This window comes from Anoplopoma fimbria, chromosome 18, assembly GCF_027596085.1.
Source record: "Anoplopoma fimbria isolate UVic2021 breed Golden Eagle Sablefish chromosome 18, Afim_UVic_2022, whole genome shotgun sequence".
NCBI classification, from domain to species: Eukaryota; Metazoa; Chordata; class Actinopteri; order Perciformes; family Anoplopomatidae; genus Anoplopoma; species Anoplopoma fimbria.
In genome coordinates, this window is record NC_072466.1 from 18,862,268 (window position 1) to 18,887,371 (window position 25,104).

At 40.5% G+C, this 25,104-nt stretch overlaps 1 protein-coding gene across 2 annotated transcripts; it reads left to right on the top strand.

Moving 5' to 3' along the window:
• The first annotated feature begins 235 nt into the window (after positions 1-235).
• On the top strand, positions 236-16,678 carry gopc (golgi-associated PDZ and coiled-coil motif containing). Of its 2 annotated transcripts, none has more exons than XM_054617974.1 (8): positions 236-827; positions 8,528-8,692; positions 12,051-12,226; positions 13,647-13,812; positions 13,896-13,991; positions 14,158-14,322; positions 14,515-14,680; positions 14,971-16,678. In XM_054617974.1, the coding sequence occupies exons 1-8, from the start codon at positions 567-569 to the stop codon at positions 15,084-15,086; spliced, it is 1,311 nt and encodes a 436-aa protein (XP_054473949.1). In that variant the 5' UTR covers positions 236-566; the 3' UTR covers positions 15,087-16,678. The 2 variants fall into 2 exon arrangements, with proteins under 2 accessions (XP_054473949.1, XP_054473950.1); XM_054617975.1 differs by having other exon boundaries at positions 14,515-14,688; positions 14,971-15,061.
• The last annotated feature ends 8,426 nt before the right edge of the window (positions 16,679-25,104 follow it).

Consider the following 25,104-nt stretch of genomic DNA (forward strand, 5'->3'; position numbering starts at 1 on the left):
TATTTGAATAAATGATATTTTTGAAAGCTAACCTCACCTTTTAATTGCCAAATAATAACATACACTCTTACCAGCGGTCAAAACAATGCCATTTACTGCTTTTTATATAGAAATAAAATGTATATTATGCATAATTGAGTTCGGCATTTTGGCCCGGCCCTCCAAAATATTTTCAGTTGCTCATTTGGCCCCCTGGGAAAAATAATTGCCCACCCCTGATTTAAGGGATTGGAAAATAAGGCGCCTGAGGCTCACTCTGCTATCCATTACTTTTCACTGCAGTGAGGCAGACTGTAATAATCGCTTCACAGATACAATCGCTAGTCTGATGTAGGACTTCCTGGTCAGGCAGACGATTAACACAAGAATCAGAAAACGTAGGCTGGTTTGTCGGACTTCTCTCCGCTAACCAACAAGCAGTCTACTCACCGGGCTCCAACCTGGTCCCACCGTTATCTCGACTGTGTTATTTCGCAGTGGTAAACAGAGAGGGGGATCACTAACGTCAACGCTACTCAAATCAAAGTTAGCTAGTTAGCTAGTAAGCTAACTTCAACGCTCTAGCCATGTCCGCTTCGGCTGGATGCTCCCCGGCGGCTCAGAGCTCAGGCCTTGGCCCAGGTATGTCCATGTTTCGCTGGCTAGAAGTGCTGGAGAAAGAGTTTGACAAGGCCTTCGTGGACGTGGATCTGCTGCTCGGAGAAATAGATCCAGATCAAGTCGATATCACGTACGAGGGTCGGCAGAAGATGACCAACCTAAGCTCCTGTTTCGCTCAGCTCTGTCACAAAACCCAGACGGTTTTCCAACTGAACCATAAACTAGAGGTGAGTAACTCTTGTATGATTGACACCTGGAAGCTAATTGTAACTTTAAGTTGGGTTAGTCATCGTTTGGCCTCCCCTGCCGAGACCGTTTGATTCATGGTAACGTCATGCCGCTCCCGTCAAACGGCATATAACGTTATATTTAGTTTATGGCACATGGACTCGGTAACTTGATTTCATAGGTTTCCACTCTCCACCGGTGTTACGTGCCAACTGGTTTTCTCAACAGCAGCAGATGTTGTCCACTTCTGTCGCCAGATTCATAAACAAAATGCTGGAGATCTTTAATCCGCATCTCATATCAGTTGTGGTGGTTACGATTGTGTAAGTGAGCTCTGCATCACATCATCGTACGAAGAAATAAGATCGCAATGACCTGGATTCGAACTCTCTTGAGCAAACGGGCAAATGTTTCAAAGACGGATACTCTGCGTGAGACGCCACCTGTGACTGAGAAGCTACAGACCATCTGGTAATTTATCCATAAATCACATCTAGTCTGTGTCCAGGAAACGTTTTGATTTGGGAGGATCTGAAACAACTGGTTACTTTGGATATATATATCCAATATATATATATGTATGTATGTGTGTGTGTGTGTGTGTGTGTAATATATATATATATATACATACATACATACATACATACATACATACATACATACACACACACAGCCGACACAGTGCTGTTTAGTATGTTGATGGTGTGCAATGTTGGAAGTGTCCTCCTGAAGAGTGTGACTGTCTGACACTTTGCATCCCTCAGTCACTTCACCCAGCAAATCGTTACCACTCTGTACATTAGCATTTTGTAAATGAGTAAAGTTTGGAAATAAAGCCAGTGACAGATCTTGCACAATCACTCCATATCCTGATTGTCAATCTGCATGTGCAGCATTTGAAGATGTGACAGGTGATATGACTGGAGGATGCAGAGTATGTGACAGTCACCATGGTGCCTCTAGAGCGCTCTGTTACTTGCATCGGGGCTACTGTGGCTCAGTGGTAGACCAGGGTCGTCCTTTAATCGGAGGATGGGTGGTTTGATCCCCGCTCCGCTAGTCCATGTCGATGGGTCCTTGGGCAAGACAATGAATGGGTTTTAAAGGTTAGATAGTTCTGATGGCAGGTGGCACACAAAAAATGTATACATTTAAAATCCTACTTGGTGATATATGCAGAATATTAGAAGATTATTGAAAACAACTGATTCTCTTTTCTGCAGTTCTTTAAAGCTAGTTGATGTTATCTTACAGATGATGATCATTTTATCATCATGAACACGAGTGTCGGTAGTCCGGTCCTGTCCTCTGCATCGACACCTACCTCCTCTGTCTCGCTTGTCCCTGCTAAGCATTAATAAGCTTTACTATTATGAACTATACAATATTTGTTTCGAGATTAAACCTTCATTGCACAACATAAGACCATAGCCAACTATCTTGCGTTAAAAAATACAATTTCACAAAATCATTATTTTTATTTTTATTTGTCAAACTAAGAGCCAATAAGCCTGTTGATCTGGCGACAGCCAGACATTTCCCATCATGGCCTGGGTCTTGCATTCTGTGGAGTGCAATTTATGCGCCTGGCTCTAAAAACTGCAGTCGCCTCGATCAGGTGAGGTTATCGTTGCCCACGTGTGCAGGATTTAAGGGCAAGCCGGGATCAAGTTGGACAAAGATGTAACCGTGCGGCCTTTGCCGGGGATCGATTCTTTGCCCACTGGCACTGATAACAGAGGCATATTTCGTAAAGGGAGAGAAATAATGGGTTGATGTATTCTGATTATATTCCTGGCCAGAATTCAACAACATTGACTTATCTGTTCCTGTTCAACCATTAAATATGCCATGCCAAATAATGTACTATTTGGTTGGTTGCCTCAAACGTTCTGTTATTTATTAGTCAGACTGGCTACGGTGGCTTGGCTAACAAAAAAATTACATATACAGCAGCACTTGTTGTGTAATTTGCATATGCATCAGGGGGCGGTACTAGTGTGCCAGTCTGACAGTGGCCTTCCACTTTCTAGTGCTGGTCAAACAGGAGCGGCATACCACTCGATGGATTGGAAGATAACATGCTGTAGGCAGCTGCCGTTGATAATCTGTAGACTCGTCTGATAGATGAGTAAGTGGAGCTAGCCAGAGCTTCTACTGGACTAGCCTCCCTGTAGAACGAATAATGTTAAAGTGGAGTCACAGAATTGTATTACAGAGCTAAGCATCCGATTTCCAAATCCAATCATTAAGGCTGGCCATATTTGAAAATTCCAGCAGGTTGATTTAAAAAAATATTTACTGCTGTTCTCGAGGAATTTCTAGAATCCTCTACAACTCTTATAAACATCTGGATGAAAAAATTATTTGTCTCTACAAAAAGATTTTAAACCCCGCCTCCCAAATTTCCCCTCTGTTCCTAATGTAAACAGGAAGAAGCAGAAGTGACATACAATATACATCTCTTTCCTCAATTTGTACAACATGAACCATAATTTCTGAATGCATTCTCGGTTGCATCGGTATTTCGTTTGAATATTTTATATTGACATAAAAAATATTGCATTCATATGTTGCCTGTTTGTACAAAAAGAGTCAGAACTATGTTGTTTCAGGTGACCTGGATCAGGATTTGCAGGCACAACTTGAGAAACTGGTTAAAATATTTTTCAGCAGACGGAATTTTTTTTTTTCTCCAGTTGGTCCGCAGTGAAGTTGTTTTAAAAAAAAACAAAAAAAACTGGGTCATTCATTTCAGGTGATTCTGTTAGTCCATGTTGATGTGTCCTTGGGCATGACACTTAACCCCAAATTGCTCCCAAAGGCTGTGCCATCAGTGTGTGAATGAGTATGACTATTAGTTTGAGTTCTGATGTGCATGTGGCACCTTGAATGGTAGCCCCTGTCATCAATGTATGTATGGGTGTGAATGATGACATGGAGTGTTAAAGCGCTTTGAGTTGTTGGAAGACTAGAAATACAAGTTCAGTCCATTTTTGTCAATGTAATCTTCATTTCATTGTGTAGGTAGTAGTTAATGTCAGTGGAATGGCACTGATGTGCTGTGTGACAGACACACTGTTACCACAGCAGCAGCATGTTCCAGTCAGAATTGCCTTTATATAATAGTGGTGGACAGTGCCATGTGGCAGTGGAACACCAGTGACATCTCACTAAGAATTGACTCTTGAGTGGCACACCACCGGAAGGACATCAGTGTGTTTGCTCTCAGCTGTGAGGAATTTATTTTCTGTTACATGGCAGTTGTAAATTTGAAAGTGGCCCTATTATGCTTTTCCACGTTTCCCTCTTCTTTAGTGTGTTATATATATATATATATATATATATATATATATATATATATATATATATATATATATATATATATATATATATATATATATATATATATTCTTTTACATGTAAAAGGTCCGTAGAGTGTAAAACAGTTACCCTCCCCCTCAGAAACACTGCTCCTGAGCTGCCTGAAACGGCTCCATTGAATTCTCTCCTTCACTTCAGTAACTTTATGAGGTCATAATGTTACGGAAATGACGTAAAACTCTCCAGCTAGTTTGGCCCGCCCTCAAACAACAAAAGAGAGAGACGGAGCTGAAGCTCTGGAGGAAGAAATGTGAATTTGAAATGTGAATCGTTGACCAATCACGACAGAGCGGGCTAGCTGACCAATCAGGGCAGACTTTGCTTTCTGAAGGGAGGAGCAAGCGCTACAACGGAGCATTTCAGAGAGAGGCTGAGAAGAGGTGCTGCAGGACAGCCAGGATGAGAAAAACAAGGCGGATTTTGAGCATTAATGCATGTACACATGTTGTAACTGTAACTTCAGATAAACATATGCACCTGGAAAATAGCATAATAGGGCCTGTTGAAGAAGTAGTTGTAGCAGAATTATTTGCAAATGTGTGTGCAGAGTTGTATAACTGTATATCTGTCTGTGTGTGCTTAAGGAGATTTGCAAACGTTGAAATAAATCTCCAAATCGGTATTCAGATTTGCAAGTGTATTACAATTTTGTAAATATGTATGTAAATAATAATAGTTTGTTTCTTGGCACTTCATTTGATAAATCTACTGTTTATCAGACCAAGAATCAACAGCTTGGACTTACCACTGCTCAGGGAGTACTTTGATGGGAGGAGAGCAGTCTGCAATTCCGAAATGTAATGAGTCCTAAAATCAGGGAAATGGGTTAAGATTTTTTCACTTCAGGTTCCCTTATCTCAAAGTCAATGGGTTTTTGGTTAGATGCCTAAATACAGTCCGTGGTTCACACAAGCTTAACCCTGTAACACCATTTGTATCATATTGGATTCACAACTCTCTGTGACCTCAGTGCCAAGATCAACACTCACCTGAAAATCCTGTTGGATACATTCTAATACTTGTTATCTGCCCCCTGTTTAATTGAACTGATTAAAGATGAACATTTTGTGTGGAAATTGAGAGATTAATATGCATTTTTAGACATATTTATGAAACCTGCTATATCATGAAAATGAGTTGGCTGTTGAATAGCTAACATGCCAGTAATTTATTTTTCTCATTGCTTTTCACTCAAACAATGATTGGCTATCAAAACCTATTAAGGGAAACTCAAATTGCAGTGCTGAGGAAGATGAAGAAGAGTGCAGAAATGGAGAGAAAGATGAAGAAGATGGAAGCGTTGAATAAAAACAGCACAAGAGAGGAACAACAAAGCAGTCAGCAAGTGAAAAGAAAAGAGTATTGGTGAAGAAAAGTACAGTCTGAACCTCCAGCTGTTGAATGTGATGAATGAAAAGGTTTGAAATGCTCCAAATGTTCATAAAAGGGGCTAAATGAGACGACTAAACGTCATCACTCCGACTAGTCTGCCTCTAGAGCCTCCTTGTGTTTGTAATCATGCTCATGTGACCGTGGTGTAGTTCCTTTTTAAGGTCTAATGTTTCTCATGTTGATGGAATTCACGCTTCAAAAGTGTTGAAGATTATGTTGTTGAAGAAACGTACAGGTTTGCCACACAGAGCTTATTTTATGCAATATTCCACATCTAATAGAAACATCCCATTGGCTTTTTGTAGAGGGAACCAGTGTTACGGTAACTTCCGGGTTGGCCTATAAAAATATGTCTTCCCTGCACCCCTCTATTTGCAGATGTCTGCACGGCAGAGGTGTAGCAAATGTCTTGACTCAATGTGACTGATGATGTGTCTCTATATCCAACTCTTCAGATAACTATATATTATTATAATGAAATCAATCCAATTCAATGTGGCTATTCTCTGAGTGAAGAATTCAGTTTGCATGTCTCGAATGCAAACTTTTTTTTAATTAAAGTGTGAAAGATATTTACAGGGTTGGTGGTGCCTTGTGTGTTTTGGGAGGAAGCCAGTTGGATTGGAGTGTTTGTCAAGGAAATCTAGTATTCTTTTACTTAGAATGCTAGAAAAAAAAATACTGACACAGTTACTAAGGTTACCAGTACTCTTATGAATTGAGGAAATGACACAAAGAACCCAGTAAGCTGTAGAAATGAAATCCTCCTTACAGATGGGCTGCAGACAGCAGAGACAAATTCACCATGGCCTTGAACTCACTTGATCTAATGAATGACATATCAATATATGACCAAAATCAATAGCCCTATGCACCAGATGTCAGGAAAACATCCTGACTGCCATACGATATTGAACAACTTCAACACTGCACTCTGCATCTCTGGGGACTGCATTTGAGAGTTCCGATTTTATTGTCGTCTGGGCAACAAGCTTTCCTTGGCTGCAGATATTTTGTCTGTGTGGTCAATTCTTCCCAGGTAACTGGGAGTTAAGGGGGCTTTGGTTGTCTGCAATCTTTTCTTGATGTTTTTCTCTCATAATTTATTGATCTGAATAATAATTTTTAGTTTGTCTTTGTATATATTTTCAAAATGTGCTCTCCAGATGTCACCATTTTGGATGGGTATTGCTCGTGGTTGTTTTATGTTGAAGTTGTTCCACATATCCAAGAATTGATTTTATTTGATGGCATTCACAATATCTTCAAGTTTCATGTGAGTTAAAGTAGTTAGTTTTTTTCCTAACTACATTTTTTTTTCTTTACAATGTCATTATTCTTGTTGTTTGCTGATGTGTTTTATTAGCTATTTTTCTTGATCAAACTATTTGTGTGCATTTTGCCTTTTAATGGTAATGCACTGTACTTGTATAGCGCTTTTCTAGTCTTCCGACCACTCAAAGCGCTTTTACATTACTAATCACTCACCCATTCATACACCGATGACAGGGGCTACCATTTAAGGTGCCACCTGCCCATCAGGATCTATCTAATCATTCACACCCATTCATAAACCAATGGATAAACCTTCGGAGCAACTCGGGGTTAAGTGTCTTGCCCGGAGGCAGGGATTGAACCGCCGATCCTCTGAATGGAAGACGACCCTGCTCTCCACTGAGACGCAGTCGTTAACAGGCTGCTGGTTTTGTTTTATAAGGCTGCCTTATGAAATATCATATTGATATAGTCTATGGCCTTGTTTACACCATCTCTGGTATACATACATATTGATTTTGGTCATATATTGATATGTCATTTATTAGATCAAGTGAGTTCAAGACCATGGTGAATTTGTCTCTGCTATCTGCAGCCCATCTGTAAGGATGATTTCATTTCTACAGCTTACCGGGCTCTTTGTGTCCCTCATTTGACCAGAGAGTTTAAAGAACACATTTATTTGGTTGTTGTCTGAAAGGGGAGAATGCAGTCTAACAGTGAGTTTTGTCTACATATAGATTTTTGTTTTCATTTACAGCTTTTGTCTATGCATTTACAAATCTCAATAGCCTTGCAAATCTGAAAACCGATTTTGAGATTCTTTTTCACATTCACATTTTGAGGAAGAGTAACGGGAGAGTCTTCTATTGATCAATAAACACTGTGTCAAATTTGTGTTTCTACCCTTTCAAAAAATATATAAATAGAAGCATTAATACATCATTTTTGATGAATATGATTAGTTTTATTTAGAATTATACAAAATAATTTACAATACAACCCTAATTAGAAAAAAAGGTTGGCAGAATGTATAAATTATGTGTACAGACAACAACTACACTTATTTTTAATTGTTTGCAGTCAACCCTATATCTATAAAACCAAAGGCTGTCTTTGATGGACAAGCTATATAGAGAAGACATTGTATCCTCTGGCTAACCCAAGGGACATAGCGACAGGGATCCTACAGTGTTGAATGGTTTGTGTTAAGAGCTGACACCATGTGACTTTGGATCGATTTTTGGACAATCCTCCTTCTACCACACTCTTCACCCTTCACGCCTGTGGAATGAGCTCCCGGAGAAGATCAGGGCCTTAGACTCCCTCACCGCTTTTAAATCAAGTCTTAAAACTCACCTGTTCCTCTCTGCCTTCCCCTAGGGTCTTGATAATTTGGATTGCTTGTGTTTGGGTGGTTGTTCGGTTTTAATAGATATTCTTAGATTTCATTATGATTAAATTAATTAATTAATTAATTTTTATTTTATTTTTTTTGTTTGTTTTTAGTGTTTTATTATTATATTTGATTATTGTGATTGTTCTACCCTGTGCAGCACCTTGAGATTTCTTTGTATTTTAAAGTGTGCTATATAAATAAAATCCATTATTATTATTATTATTCACCCATCCTTACTCCCCACTCCAGGCCCAGCTGGTGGACCTGCGCTCTGAGCTGACTGAGGCTAAGGCTGAGCGAAAAGTGACAGAAAGGGAGGTTCATGACCAGCTCCTGCAGCTTCATGCTCTCCAGCTACAGCTCCATGCCAAGCAAGGCCAGGCTGAGGACTCCGACTCCATCAAAGACAGACTGGTAGGTAGGAGCAAGAGATGCTGTCCACAACCTTCAAACTAATCCCATCTGAATTGTACAACAGGCCAAACCATTCTTACTATTTAACATGTTTTTTGGCATGTGGCATTTATTTGGGAGGGGCAGTTTTGATACAGAAAGAAATTGCAGGGAGGGAGTGGGTGGTATGACATAATACAGCAGTCAGAAACATGTAACCCCTTGGCTAATGGAAGCCCGGGGCAAACTAGGTAAAACAACACATAAGCATAATATATTTTTATAGTTTTTTAGTGGTCAATTGAAAGGATAAAAAATCTTCATGTTGTCAACAAACTCCTGCATTCTGTGATTCAGTGTGATGCGTAGATGCTGTTTATTACTGACTGAATCAAAGTATGATGTTTGGAAGCTGAAGAAAAAGTGTCAGTAAGAGGTCTCCAAGTCTAGTAAGACTGTCCCTGCATTTTAACATGTAACGTGATCTGGAGGAGGAAGAACACCTACACACTGAAAATAACCTCTTGAATAATATATGAATGCAGACAGATTTAAATTCGCATGAACATATAAACTTCTCACTTCTGTCTATTTACTTTCTTACTGTACGCCTTGTTTTGTTTGAGATGTGTCTGCATGAGACCTCGTCTTAACTTTAACAACATTTGGATTTATTGATGTGGTGAACAGTCAACATTGTATGCTTCCGTGGTAATGAAATTAAAAAAGGCTAAAATATAAAAGGACCGAGCAGCTACTGACATGTCTGCCTATGTTGTCTGTGTACTAGTTGAGGTTCATCACATCCAACAAGCCCTGTTGTATGGGATTAACAAAGTCTCATTGTGCTACACATACGTTAAAAAATGCTAGAAAAGTTTTCTTCTACAGGGAACTGTTTAAAATATACCAGCAGGGTATTTCAGGGTGTTCATTGACAATTATAAAAAAATTATCTCAATAATTTGTTATACCAATATAATTAATTTCCTTATTCAGATTATAATTATTAGATTACAAAAGTCGTTCAACATTTAGACAAACCTGCTGCTGAGCCTACATTAGAAGCCTTTTTGACCAAAGCATAATAAATGAAGTTACACATGGTACTACGAGGAAAATAGACTTTTCAGTCGCAGTGCTGGCCAGTGTAGGCTGCTACTGCTTTGCTTCTCCTTTCTGCTTTCCCATTGCTTCCACTGATTTTATTCTATCTTTTCAACTGGTATGCTTGTTGCTCAACACTATATTTGCAACTTGTATGCAATGGTGAACTTCCTCACAATCTCTGTTTCCTGAAATGAATAATCTCTGACATCTTTCTCTTCTTCCTCTGCCTCTTTTTCCTCAAGCCTGCACCAACATTGGAAGAGATGGTAAGTTTGTGTGTTGGTGTATTTAGCAGGAAATCAGAATTGCTATGAATTTGGACAGTCATATCATTAAAAATACTGCTTGATACACTCATTTAGTAGTGTGCGTTAAGACGTCTTCCTGCCTACCAACAGAAAATCTAGGTATCAAACAGAATTACAATTACCATTAAATGCAAGTTAAACAAGAAATGACTGTCCCCTTCTGATACATTTTCTAAATGTTTTATGATACTGTGTGGGCAGAAGCCCTGCTTTCATGCCTGAAGGTTCCACTTGCAGCAGTAGAGACGAGCTGCAGGCTTCTGAATTTCTCTAGTTGTTGTGAGTGCAATGTGTGTCCTTAATTGGTTAATTGACAACCATATCAAGCCTCAGGTAAAATGGCTGGGTCACCATTCATGTCCCGCATCTGTCCACGGACTGCATCCATAAAAAGCATGTTCCTCGCCCTTCGCCACTTCTTGCTCGTCATTTTGGGTGTGTCAATGCTCACAAGCTAGCGAGTAGCTTGCTCATTTCCAAACGTGTAAATAAGCAACCTGCACTTCAGTTTACTTGACTTGTACCAAGCAGCACATGGTCGGTGTTTGTCTCTTGGTCCTGGAGACCAGGGACAAAGTGAAGAGGGATCTGTCTTATTGGTGACGGCAAATGTGTTAGCTTCTGGCAAGATTTAAGAGATTTTGTTTGTTTGCAGATTAAAACACAAACAAAAGACAAGCAAGTTATGCAGGTGGGATTTCAACAAACCCATTGTGCTAACAGCAGGAATATCACCTCAATAAGCATTATATGCAAATAAAAAAGTCATATAATCAACAAAAGTAAAGAAACACGCAATCAAATCAAGAAAAACAATATAATGAAAGGCTGGTGAAAAAAGGCAGTCAGATGAGGTACTAGCTCTTCTCCCTCTCGACTAAGTTTTAAGTAGCATTTGGTCCGGCAGGTCTGGCTTGCTGGTCGTCCGTGGACAGGTATCGTCCTAAGGTCCGCTCCTCATGAATGAATCCAATCCCTACGCTTCCTAGTACGAAGTTGGTAAATCTCTGGTAAACCCAATGAACACTCCCTGCTCGGCACTAAAAGTGAACACAGTGGAGAATTTAGCAGATATACTTCTTGGGAGTTTAAAAAGTCCTTAAAAGTCTGTGTATATTTGACTTACCTATTGCTTATTTATCTAGATACTTCTTATTGCAGACAGAAGCATGTCTCCAGATGTGGCCATATTATTTGGCCAGAGAATTGTTTTGTTGCCGCTGTTTAAATTCTTCCTGATGCAAATTCAAAAAAAATGCACTACTGCTTTTTAATTGTTTTTGTCCGTTTTTTCTTGTGTAGCAAATGGGCTACAGGTGCATTTCCTTGTGCAACCTTGGCATAAAATCATGAATTTATGCCAATGTCGCTCTGTGTCATCTGGATGTGTGTAGTCCTGCCAACACATTCACCATGAAAACATTATGGCGATGATATTTTATTATTATTGCTAGTTGCACACCCAACTTGAAAAAAACAAAACTGTTAACTCATCTTTAACACTTGTTTAATACACTACCATTAAGCTTTACTTGATAAATTCAATCTATAAAATCGATAAATGGAATCTGAACAAGGGCTCAATAAGTTGAGGTCCTGGTATTTACTGGGAATTTCACCCAAATCTATTCCATTTCCAACTGCCAAAGTCAAATACTAATCATTATTATAGTTATCAACGCTTTTCAGATGATGTATATATTTATATAATATATTTAAAATTCCAGAAAAACAAGAATGGGAGTGGATAATCTTCTCAATATGGTTCACTTACTCTACAACAATTAGTAATATATGAATTGACATTGCTCAGCTTGGATATTGCTATGATGGAACTCAACATCAAATTCATTATAACAGCTTATTGGCAGTGTATTTGGCTGCCAGAGATGGAAACAGGATTTTGACTCATCTTGCTTATAATGCTTGTTGTGATGTTGCATGTTATGTGCCTGTTCCAGGAGCAGGAGCTCGAGGTCAGCAAGAAGGAGAAATTAGCAGAGGCAAGGCTGGAGGCTGAAGTGAGACTATTTAAGAAAGAAAATGAGGCTCTTCGCAGACACATGGCAGTACTGCAGGCCGAAGTGTACGGAGCAAGACTGGCTGCAAAATACTTGGACAAGGAACTGGCTGGCAGGTAAGGAGTTTGAGATCCCAACACTTGCAGGCTAAAGTTGAGGGTTTTCTAACAACATACAACGGTAGAATGATATTATCAACATAAACAGCATTATAATGACTAGGGATGGGATCATCATGTACACAAGTGTATGTGTAAATATCAAACATGCTACTCAAGCTCACTAAAAGCGGGCTTCCATTCCTTGACAATTTCTTTGACACAATAGTCCGTCTGCTGTTAAATAGCCATTAGTACACACACTGGTAGGACCCATTTAAAAGATGTATTCAGTTTGCAGGTGGAAATGCTGTCACGTGACAGCTCTGTCTGTACGTAATTGCTGCTGTTGGTACGTGATAGCTTTGTCTGCACCTGATAGCTTTGTCTATACGTGACAACGTGTCTGTAAGTGACACATTTGTCTGCATGTCTGCACGTGACAGCTCTGCGGGCACGTGACAACTCTGTCTGCAGGTGTCACCTCTGTCTGCAGGTGTCACCTCTGTCTGCAGCTTTTTTCTGTCCTGGCCCCTCAGTGGTGGAATGAACTCCCCACCGACGTCAGGACAGCAGAGTCGCTGCCCATCTTTAGGCGCAGGCTGAAAACTCACCTCTTCAAGAAGTACTACCCTGAGTCTTCCTCGTAGCATTTATTGCATTCGTATTAGTTGTTGCACTCACTGTATTCGTATCAGTTCGCTGCACTTATTGAATTCGTATTTGTTTACTGCACTTATCCTATTCGTAGTAGTTTGTAGCACTTATTATATTCGTATTAGTCTGTTGCAATTATTGTTCTCGTAGTAATTTGCCTCTGCACTATACTTTTGCTCTGGCTTATGCTTTAAGATGCTTGTTTAAGAAAGGAGATGCACTTATGACTTCTGCTGACTAGTAGTTCTCTTGAATACCTATGTTGAATACACTTCCTGTAAGTCGCTTTGGATAAAAGCGTCTGCTAAATGACTGTAATGTAATGTAAATGTAATGTGTCACCTCTGTCTGCAGGCATTTATACATTTTTGTTATTAATCTAACTTATAACTGCATAGTATCTTCATTTTCAAAATGTAAGTATACCAAAAATGGCAGCCATATTTTCTGGCATTCAAAAGCTGATGCCTGGTTACCAGACTGGCGTTGAGCCCTTTTCTTTCTGTTAGTCCCTCCAACACACAACAAATTGTAATAGCTGGTTAAAATGTGTAGGGACTGTTATCTTATCTTATCTAAATGGTAGCTGGAGCTAGGTGCTCTGGACGCGAGTGCAATAGGGTGGAGGACATAAATAATATATTCCTCAGATGTATTGATGAAAATGCATAACTAATGCAGATTATTTAAAAAAAGATGTACAGATAAAAAAAAGCAGACTACACATAACTACATGGAATCTTACATTTTGACAGCTTTAATTTTTTCATTTTCCTTCCAGGGTTCAGCAGATCCAGTTACTGGGCCGTGACATGAAAGGGCCAGCACATGACAAGCTGTGGAACCAACTGGAGGCAGAGATTCACCTTCACCGCCATAAGACTGTCATCCGAGCATGTAGGGGGCGCAATGATCCAAAGAAACCCCTTCTCTCTCCAGTGGGGCATGTGAGTGTAGCACTACAAAGCAGTTAAAACTGTGGATACCTTTCTTTGTGCTTCCAAAGTTGAATGCGTTATTGTAATTACAGGAACCAGATTTGTTGAAGAAGAGCCAGGGAGTAGGCCCTATCAGAAAGGTGGTGCTAGTCAAAGATGATCATGAGGGGCTAGGAATATCCATTACAGTAAGAAGGTTTTTTTTTTCCTGAAAGTGTCTATGAAGCCTGTTGAAAATGCACCCAGCCAGCAATTCGATATGTTTAATAAGATGTTCAAACAGCAGAATAAATGTTAGTTGCATCACCATCCAATACATCTGGCTAAAAAGAGCTGTGTGTGTTCTGTGACCAGGGTGGGAAGGAGCATGGAGTTCCCATTCTAATCTCAGAGATCCATCCAAGTCAGCCTGCAGACAGATGTGGAGGTTTGCATGTTGGAGATGCCATCCTTTCTGTCAACAGCATCAATTTGCGAGATGCCAAACACAAGGAGGCTGTCACCATTCTGTCCCAGCAGGTACAGCAGGCGTACACCACACACACACACACACACACACACACACACACACACACACACACACACACACACACACACACACACACACACACACACACACACACACACACACACACACACACACACACACACACACACACTAATAACACAGCACCCATTCCAGCAAAGTGCTCATTCAAGTGTCTGTGTCAGCGAGGACAGATAGAGTTCGAGGTGGTGTATGTTGCTCCAGAGGTGGACAGCGATGATGAGAATGTGGAGTATGAAGACGACAGTGGCCATCGTTACCGACTCTACCTGGATGAACTGGATGACAGCAGTACAGCGCCACCCAGCAGCAGCTCAGCATCACTGCAGGGTTAGTTTGTATGTATCAAGCATGAACATTTGATTTGTTTAATAATATGGACTTCTGAGTAGTGCAGTGTAGCTTTTGAAGACACGCTCAAAGGAAAGCACGTATCTACTTTCACAAAATCTTGGGGTTGGTCTGTGTGCTTCCACAACATAAATGAGCTGCAGTCCAGAACCAAACTGGTTAGGTGTGAATTAGTGATTGTTTGGACCAGGACTGACATTAAGTGACATTAAGCAATAATCACTTCCTCACTTATTTCTTATACATCTGAATCTGTGTCCACCCTGTAGCTCTGGAAAAGATGTCCTTGAGCAATGGAGCAGAGAACAGAGACACTGGGATCTCCAGTGAAACGACTGCAGAGGAAACCCCTTCAAAGCCTCCTGAGACTGACTGCTCCTCGTAGAGGCTCAGCCTCGCCATTGGTATTTGGATATTTAACGAGAGGATTGGTGGGAAATCCCTTTCGAAGAACTGCATCAGAGATTTGTATGACAAACATGAGGACAGGGGAAAATAAACCGAGAATGTCTGTTTTCCCTTCGTCCTCCTGGTGTTCTGGGGCGGTGGGGTTTGGGGGTCTAGCCTGGGCATGTGGCAATGATTTGGGGTAAAAGTACACTTGTTTGAAGCAGACCTTTTTTCTTGATATTTGTTTTAGACATTAATGGGAATTGACAGGACAGCTGTATTAGAGGAAACGTCACCAAGCTGTCATGGAGGCACAGTGACGTCAGGGAGGAGGAGCGTATGCATTGAATAGTTCTTCATCTGGTCTTGACCACACTATGAGGACACGTTATGTCCTACAGGGACACGGTAGAAGCCAGGGAATCTTTCACAGAACAGAATAAAAACTGTCAACAACCTTCTTTATCATTGTAGCGAGTTCACCCATGCTCCATCACATGACATGTTCAACCAGACTGGGAAACCCTGCAGAAGAGAGCCCTGGTAGCTCACAGGGTAGAGCGTGGGTTTGATTCCGGCACAGGGCCATTTGCTGCATGTCATCCCCTCTATCTCCCCTGCTCTTACTATCTTTCTGTCTCTTCTATCAGAACGAGCAGAAATGCCAACCCATATCTTTATGAATAAAACAAAGAAAAACCCTTCAAAATAAATATCAAGTAGAAAAATGCTGTAAATATTGCCTGTTGTCACAGATACACCGTATCAAACTTTTTGAAACACATATAAACCTAAGCAAGGTAGAAAGGCACCTCCTAATCCCATCTAGAACTGCTGCCTCTAACTTTTTAGCGAATAACCGGAGTCCTTTAATACTCCAGTAGTAGTAGTGTGTGGTTTATTCTTTGTTCAGTGGGTCCTTCAGAGCCAGCATTAAGAAACCAATCAAACGGGAGCAAGTTCTCTTCCATCCTCTAGATAGTTTATTTAAAAGTGAAAAATAGCCTCCCAAATCCTTGAGGACATTGTCATTGACCTGGAAACCCCGTCCTGGTATGATGTCCTATATCGAAGGCAGTGACTGTAGGGTACAGTAGACCCGTTATTCCGCCATAGTTCTTTAACCTTGTTCCATCACTAACATTTTCTGGCATGTTGCTGTATGTTGAAGATACAGGGGGGGCAAAAATTCCATGTGTATGAAATGAATGAAATCATTTTTAACAATGTATTGGTCAATACTGTATTTAGTTTTAGTGTTTTTATTCTGTCACGCCTCACAGTATGTTATGCAGCAGAATACAACAAAGCACAAACTACTGTAAGTGGATTGAGAGTGTCTGACACAGATCCATTACTGTGCCCAGCTCTGGTCTCTGTTGTCACCAGCGATAGTGAGGGAACCCTGAGTACGACTCTGTGACTGTCCAGCATTATTGCGTCACTTTCTTTACCTGCTTTATTTGATTTAGCTTCCTTGGTGCTTGCTTCATGTCTCCTAACCCTTCCCACATCTGATGTGCATCTTATAGGTAATGTATTACGTTTATTTAGCCTATAAATAAAGTTTGGTTCCAGTTTGGTTTATTTGTAATACATTTGGAGTATTATTTTGCCATTTTTTGAATGTTGTCAATGCCTTTAAACTCAATCTGGAATTAAATTATAATTCTAACAAGAAGGGCTCCTGACACTCGTGTTCAGCTGAGGATATTATCGTCTGTAACTAGTGTAAAAGAACTGCAGAACAGAGCGTCAATAGTTTTCAATAATCTTATAGTACTGTGCATAGATCACCAAGTATGATATTTGTTTTCTTATAGTTTTTGAGAATAAAATCGCTGCAGTGAAAACAACTTTATTCATGCATTAACAGTTTATTCCATAAGGACAGATGCAGCACACTGTACACAGACAAACTGAAAACAGCTACCCAATGCAAGTATCAGAGCTTACTGGAGTCACCATGGTGACTGTCACACACTCTGCATCCTCCAGTCATATCACCTGTCACATCTTCAACATCTGCACATAAGGATTGTGTAAATGAGTAAAGAAAATATATTTTTTCATTTTGTGAGGTGAAAAAGCTATTTTTTTTCGTTGCAAGAAACTGTTTTCTGTAGCACTCACAACTTGCTGGCGCATAAACACCTACACACCAAACAATATTCCTGGTTCAAACCAAATAAGGCAAAGTCAGGAATTTATTTCTGGTTAATCTTGCTCTGTGATCATTTTGTCTGTATATCAGCAGCTCCTTACACTGATCATTATGATCGTTTTGCTGTAGAAACTAAGGATACTGGTAATTCTTATTAAAATGCCAATCATTTTGGGATGGTAATAAAACCATCATTTCTAATCTGATGATTGATGAATCTGTGACATCCTTTATATAGAGTTCTTGAAATTTAAAATTTGTGAATATTCTTTACATTTTGGAAAATTGCTCAACAGAAGTAACAAATCATCAGAAGTTAAGATCATAAAATAAATAAACATCTCTTGCAATAAGACATCACCAACGAACAATGTTAAAAAAAGATAAAAAATTCTGCAAACTAAACTTGATGAAACCTATCTTAGAAAAGCTGAAGGGACTTTCGTAAGATCCGGGGCAAAAGGGACAGAGGAGGAAGGAGAAGGCAGGAATTAAAACAGATTCAGCCTTGATGCCAAAGAAATAGATTCTTTATATAGTCAACTACCCATCCAAAACCCTATAGAGACTGTGTCTGCCCCACGGCCACTTCAATTATTTAAAGTCAACAGAAGAGGAGTTATACAAAATAACCTAATAAAAGTTAAGGCAACCAATGCAACAGTGCAACAAAACAGGACAATTAAATGTGGACTCTTAAATATCAGATCCCTGTCATCTAAGGGTGTACTAGTAAATGATTTAATATCAGATAATCATATTGATTTATTTTGTCTTACTGAAACCTGGCTGTGTCATGAAAAGTACGTTAGCCTTAATGAATCAACTCCTCCAAGTTATATTAATACTCATATTCCTCGAGGCACAGGCCGAGGAGGTGGAGTAGCAGCTATCTTTGACTCAAGCCTATTAATAAACCCTAAACATAAATTAAATTACAACTAATTTGAAAGCCTTGTTCTTAGTCTTTCAAACCCGAGCGGGAAAGCATAAAAGTCAATTTTATTTGTTATAGTGTATCGTGCACCAGGTGCGTATTCTGAATTCCTATCTGAATTCTCAGAGTTTTTGTCAAGTTTAGTCCTCAAAACAGATAAAGTTATTATTGTAGGGGATTTTAATATTCATGTGGATGTGGATAATGATAGCTTTAGTACTGCGTTTAGTTCATTATTAGATTCTATTGGCTTCTGTCAGTGTGTACATAAACCGACTCACTGTTTTAACCATACCCTCGACCTTGTTCTGGTATATGGTATTGAAATAGAAAATGTAATTGTCTCTCAACAGAACTCTCTTTTATCTGACCATTATCTAATAACCTTTGAATTTTTACTACCAGAGTGGACGCCATTAGGCAAAAGTTTCTACATTAGATGTCTATCTGATAATGCTGTAGCTAAATTTAAAGAAGCGATTTCTTCAGGGTTTTATTCAGTACCATTGCTCAATATAACAGAGGACTCCTACGCTAACTTTAGTCCGTCTCAGATTGACCATCTTGTCGATAGTGCTGCATGCTCACTGTGAATGCCACTAGACTCTATAGCTCCTCTAAAAAAAGAAGCTAATAGAAGAAAGGAGGTTTGCTCCATGGTATAACCCTCAAACCTGTGAATTAAAGCAAATATCGCGAAAACTTGAAAGGATATGGCGTTCCACCAATGTGGATGAAGCGCGGTTAGTCTGGCGAGACAGTCTTAAAATATATGAGAAGGCACTCCGTAATGCTAGAGCAGCCTACTATTCAGCATTAATAGAGAAAAATAAGAACAACCCCAGGGTTCTCTTCAGCACTGTAGCCAGGCTGACAGAGAGTCACAGCTCTGTTGAGCCGTGTATTCCTATAAACCTCAGTAGGAGTGACTTCATGAACTTCTTTAATGATAAGATTCTAACTATTAGAGAAAAAAATAATAATCTACTGCCCTCAACCAGTACCAATCGATCCTCAAATACAGGAACCTTAGAAACAGCTGTAGAACCTGATATATATTTAGATGGCTTTTCACCCATCGACCTTCAACAATTGACTTGAACCATTTCTAAGTCTAAACCTTCCACCTGTCTCTTAGACCCGATTCCGACTAGGCTGCTTAAGGAAGTTTTACCTTTAATTTGCAATTCTTTATTAGAAATTATCAATCTGTCTTTACTAACGGGCCATGTACCACAGGCCTTCAAACTAGCTGTAATTAAACCTCTTCTTAAGAAACCTACTCTTGATCCAGAGGTGTTGGCTAACTATAGACCTATATCTAACCTTTCGTTCCTCTCTAAGATCCTTGAGAAAGCAGTAGCAAATCAGCTGTGTGACTTTATGCATAACAATAGTTTATTTGAGGATTTTCAGTCAGGATTTAGAGTGAATCATAGCACAGAGACGGCACTGGTGAAAATTACCAATGACCTTCTAATAGCTTCAGACAAAGGACTTGTCTCTGTACTTGTGTTGTTAGACCTTAGTGCTGCATTTGATACCATTGATCATCAAATGTTATTACAGAGATTGGAGCATCTAATAGGCATTAAAGGAACCGCACTTAGCTGGTTTATGTCGTATTTATCAGACCGATCTCAGTTTGTATATGTAAACAATGAAAGCTCGATGAAAACCAGGGTCAGTCACGGAGTTCCACAAGGGTCTGTTCTTGGACCAATTTTATTTACCTTATATATGCTTGTTTTATCAGAAAACACTCAATAAACTTTCATTGTTATGCAGATGATACCCAGTTATATCTATCGATTAAGCCAGACGAAACTAACCAGTTCTCTAAACTTCAAGCATGTCTTACGGACATAAAAACCTGGATGACCTGTAACTTTTTAATGTTAAACTCCGAAAAAACAGAAGTTATTCTACTTGGCCCACATCACCTTCGAAATCAATTGTCTAACGATATAGTTTCTCTAGATGGCATTGCTCTGGCATCCAGCACTACCGTTAAGAACCTCGGAGTTATCTTTGATCAGGATTTACGCAACATTGCGAAAATCAGGCAAATCCTGTCTCAAAGCGATGCAGAAAAACTAGTTCATTTGTTACCTCTAGACTAGATTACTGTAACTCCTTATTATCAGTCTGCTCTAATAAGTATCTTGAATCTCTACAGTTGATCCAGAATGCTGCAGCATGTGTTCTCACAAAAACTAAGGAAAGAGATCATATTACTCCAGTATTAGCTTCTCTGCACTGGCTCCCTGTTAAATCAAGAATATAATTTAAAATTCTTCTACTTACCTACAAAGCTCTAACTGGCCAGGCACCGTCTTATCTTAAGGAACTTATAGTTCCATATTAACCAATTAGAGAGCTGCGCTCAATCAATGCAGGGTTACTTGTGGTTCCTAGAGTATATAAAAGTAGGATGGGAGCCAGAGCCTTCAGTTATCAGGCTCCTCTTCTGTGGAACCAGGTTCCAGTTTCAGTCCGGGGGGCAGACACACTCACCATTTTTAAGAGCAGGCTTAAGACCTTCCTTTTTGATAGCGCTTATACAGTGGGTACGGAAAGTATTCAGACCCCTTTAAACCCTCTTTGTTTCATTGCAGCCATTTGCTAAAATCGAAAAAGTTCATTTTTTTTCGCATTAATGTACACTCAGCAACCCATCTTGACAGAAAAAAACAGAAATGTAGAAATTTTTGCAAATTTATTAAAAAAGAAAAACTGAAATATCACATGGTCATAAGTATTCAGACCCTTTGCTGTGACACTCATATTTAACTCACATGCTGTCCATTTCTTCTGATCCTCCTTGAGATGGTTCTACTCCTTCATTGGAGTCCAGCTGTGTTTAATTAAACTGATTGGACTTGATTAGGAAAGGCACACACCTGTCTATATAAGACCTTACAGCTCACAGTGCATGTCAGAACAAATGAGAATCATGAGGTCGAAGGAACTGCCCAAGGAGCTCAGAGACAGAATTGTGGCAAGGCACAGATCTGGCCAAGGTTACAAAAGAATTTCTGCAGCACTCAAGGTTCCTAAGAGCACAGTGGCCTCCATAATCCTTAAATGGAAGAAGTATGGGATGACCAGAACTCTTCCTAGACCTGGCCGTCCAGCCAAACTGAGCAATCGTGGGAGAAGAGCCTTGGTGAGAGAGGTAAAGAAGAACCCAAAGATCACTGTGGCTGAGCTCCAGAGATGCAGTAGGGAGATGGGAGAAAGTTCCACAAAGTCAACTATCACTGCAGCCCTCCACCAGTCGGGGCTTTATGGCAGAGTGGCCCGACGGAAGCCTCTCCTCAGTGCAAGACATATGAAAGCCCGCATAGAGTTTGCCAAAAAACACATGGAGGACTCCCAAACTATGAGAAATAAGATTCTCTGGTCTGATGAGACCAAGATTGAACTTTTTGGCGTTAATTCTAAGCGGTATGTGTGGAGAAAACCAGGCACTGCTCATCACCTGCCCAATACAATCCCAACAGTGAAACATGGTGGTGGCAGCATCATGCTATGGGGGTGTTTTTCAGCTGCAGGGACAGGACGACTGGTTGCAATTGAAGGAAAGATGAATGCGGCCAAGTACAGAGATATCCTGGAAGAAAACCTCCTCCAGAGTGCTCAGGACCTCAGACTGGGCCGAAGGTTCACCTTCCAACAAGACAATGACCCGAAGCACACAGCTAAAATAACAAAGGAGTGGCTTCGGAACAAGTCTGTGACCATTCTTGACTGGCCCAGCCAGAGCCCTGACCTAAACCCAATTGAGCACCAATGTTCACCATCCAACCTGACAGAACTGGAGAGGATCTGCAAGGAAGAATGGCAGAGGATCCCCAAATCCAGGTGTGAGAAACTTGTTACATCATTCCCAAGAAGACTCATGGCTGTACTAGCTCAAAAGGGTGCTTCTACTCAATACTGAGCAAAGGGTCTGAATACTTATGACCATGTGATATTTCAGTTTTTCTTTTTTAATAAATTTGCAAGAATTTCTACATTTCTGGTTTTTTCTGTCAAGATGGGTTGCTGAGTGTACATTAATGCGAAAAAAAAATGAACTTTTTCGATTTTAGTAAATGGCTGCAATGAAACAAAGGGTGAAAAATTTAAAGGGGTCTGAATACTTTCCGTACCCACTGTAGTTAGGGCTGGTTCTGGTTCGCCTTGGTCCAGCCCCTATATATGCTGCTATATGCCTAGACAGCCGGGGGACTACGTAGGATACATTGAGCTCCTCTCTCCTCTTCTCTCACTCCTTCTTTATGTATTAATCTCCTATTTATGCACATTACTGATTTTGCTTCTTCCCCGGAGTCCTTGTGCTTTCTCGCCTCGCAGGTTCCCAGGAATCAGGGTTATATTTGGACTGTCATCATGCCACCTGCTGAGGCCCTGCTGACACCCACTGCTACTACCACTATCATTATTAGTCACTTTACTATTATTATTCGCTGTACTATTACGCTTGTTGACTTTGCTTCTACCCTGGAGTCTTTGTGCTTTCTCGCTTCGCAGGCTTCTATTAATCGTGGCTGTACCTGGACTGTGGTCGTGCATCCTGCTATGGCCCTGCTGACACCGACTGCTACCACCATTATTATTACTAGTCACATTACTATTACTATTTCCTGTACCATTACGCATATTAGCTTTACTTCCACCCTGAAGCCCTTTTTGCTTTCTCGCTTTGCAGGTTTCCATGAATCGTTGTGGTACCTGGACCGTAGTCGTGCCTCCTGCTGTGAGCCGACTGACACCCACTGCTACTTCGATTATTATTATTAATCACATTACTATCCCTATTTCATAATTATAATTCTACTATAATAATTGCTGCTGTTATTATAAGTAGTCTTATTATATGAATCATTTATGTCATATACATTGAATGTGTTGTATCTCTGTTATGCTGTTCATTCTGTACACATGCCATCTATTGCATTCTGTCCATCCTGGGAGAAGGATCCCTCCTCTGTCGCTCTCCCATAGGTTTCTTCCTTTTTTCTCCCTATTAAAGGGCTTTTTTAGGGGAGTTTTTCCTGTGCCGATGTGAGGGTTCCGGGACAGAGGATGTCGCATGTGTACAGATTGTAAAGCCCTCTGAGGCAAATTTGTAATTTGTGATTCTGGGCTATACAAAATAAACTGAATTGAATTGAATTGAACTGGATAAAGCGATAAAGAGTTAATATTTAGACAAATCCTGATGACATTTTTTTGGACATCTTAATAGACACATTCTGACACTTCCTTCCAATATGAAACAAGGTATAATAACTTGAATTCCGTAGGTATCCAATATTTGTAAATAATCTCTTGATGTTTTTTTTAAAATTATTATTTCTTGTCTTTTATAAAGCATTTGATACAATTGAGTACCAGTTTTATTTTCTGCTGTTTAAGGTCATTAGGTTCTGGGGATACATTTTGAAACATTATAGAATCACTACGAAAACACAGTTTCAGTTTCTTTACTAGGAGGTGCATCACCCCCATTTACAATCCCCCGAGGCCTTAAGCAGGGCTGTCCTGTTCCTCTAGTTCTCTTTATAATAGCAATAGAAATTACTTCTATCTTTATTAAAAAATAAAATATTAGATGCACTTAGGAAACACTAAGGAAAATGATGCAATAATCTTTGTGAAGCAACTCTCTGAAGTCCCCTTGACACAACAAACGCTTCATACTTTCTCCAAAGCCTCTGGTCTGAAGCTACATTTGTCAGTTAATCCAGTCAAGCTCACCATTGCTGTTGTGTATCGCCCACCTGGCCCCCTTGGTGAGTTCCTGGAGGAGCTTGACACACTAGTCTCGCACTTCCATGACTATGGCTCCGCACTAATCCTGCTCGGCGACTTCAACATCCAGACTGATAAGTTAGAACCTCTTCTTTCCTTCCTCTCCTCCTTTGACCTTTACCACTCCTCTTCTCCTCCTACCCACAAGGCCGGCAACCAGCTGGATCTTATCTTCACTAGACACTGTTCTACTGCTAACCTCTCTGTCACTCCCCTCCAGCTCTCGGACCACTATTTCATGTCCTACTCCCTCTCCCTCTCCTCTCCCCCTTACTTCCTCCACCTACCCACATGGTTTCTACCCATAGTCATCTCCGCTCCTTCTCCCCCGCTGATCTTTCCTCTTCCGTTACCTCTGCCCTCCCTGACCCTGAAATCTTCTCTCTCCTATCTCCCAATACTGCTACGGATCTTCTCCTCTCCACCCTTTCCTCTTCTTTGGACAACCTCTGTCCCTTCACTTCCAGGCCTGCACGGCCAACTCCACCTGCCCCATGGCTGTCGGACTCAGTGCGAACTGATAGACGGAGCCTAAGAGCGGCTGAGCGTAAATGGAGAAAAGGCAAACTCCCAGAGGACCTTCTTAACTTCCAATCTCTCCTTTCCACTTTTTCCTCCTCTCTATCTACTGCTAAAGCGGCTTTCTTCCGCTCTAAAATCCTAACCTCTGCTTCCAATCCTAAAAAACTCTTCGAAACTTTCTCTTCACTCCTCCAACCCACACCCCCTCCTCCTACTTCCTCCCTTCTCCCTGATGATTTCGCCAACTTCTTTGACAAGAAGGTAAACGATATCAGATCCTCCTTCTCTCAGCCCCCTCTCTCCACCCTTTCTAGCCTCTCCAGCTCTTCACCCTCAGCTCCCCCTTCCCTCTCCACACCCCATCTTACCCTATCTTGCTCCTCTTTCCCCTAACGAGGTCCTCAACCTTGTTACATCCAACCTCCCCACCACGTGCTCCCTTGACCCGATCCCCTCCTCTCTTCTTCAGTCCATTGTGACTGAACTCCTTCCTTTCCTCACCCACCTCATCAACACATCTCTTGTTTCGGGATGCTTTCCCTCGGCTTTCAAGACTGCCAGAGTCAC

Coding starts and splice junctions, on each gene's coding strand:
- gopc (XM_054617974.1), top strand. CDS start 567: ATGTCCGCTTCGGCTGGATGCTCCCCGGCGGCTCAGAGCTCAGGCCTT. Junction 828..8,527: donor AACTGAACCATAAACTAGAG/GTGAGTAACTCT, acceptor TCCCCACTCCAG/GCCCAGCTGGTGGACCTGCG. Junction 14,681..14,970: donor CAGCTCAGCATCACTGCAGG/GTTAGTTTGTAT, acceptor TCCACCCTGTAG/CTCTGGAAAAGATGTCCTTG.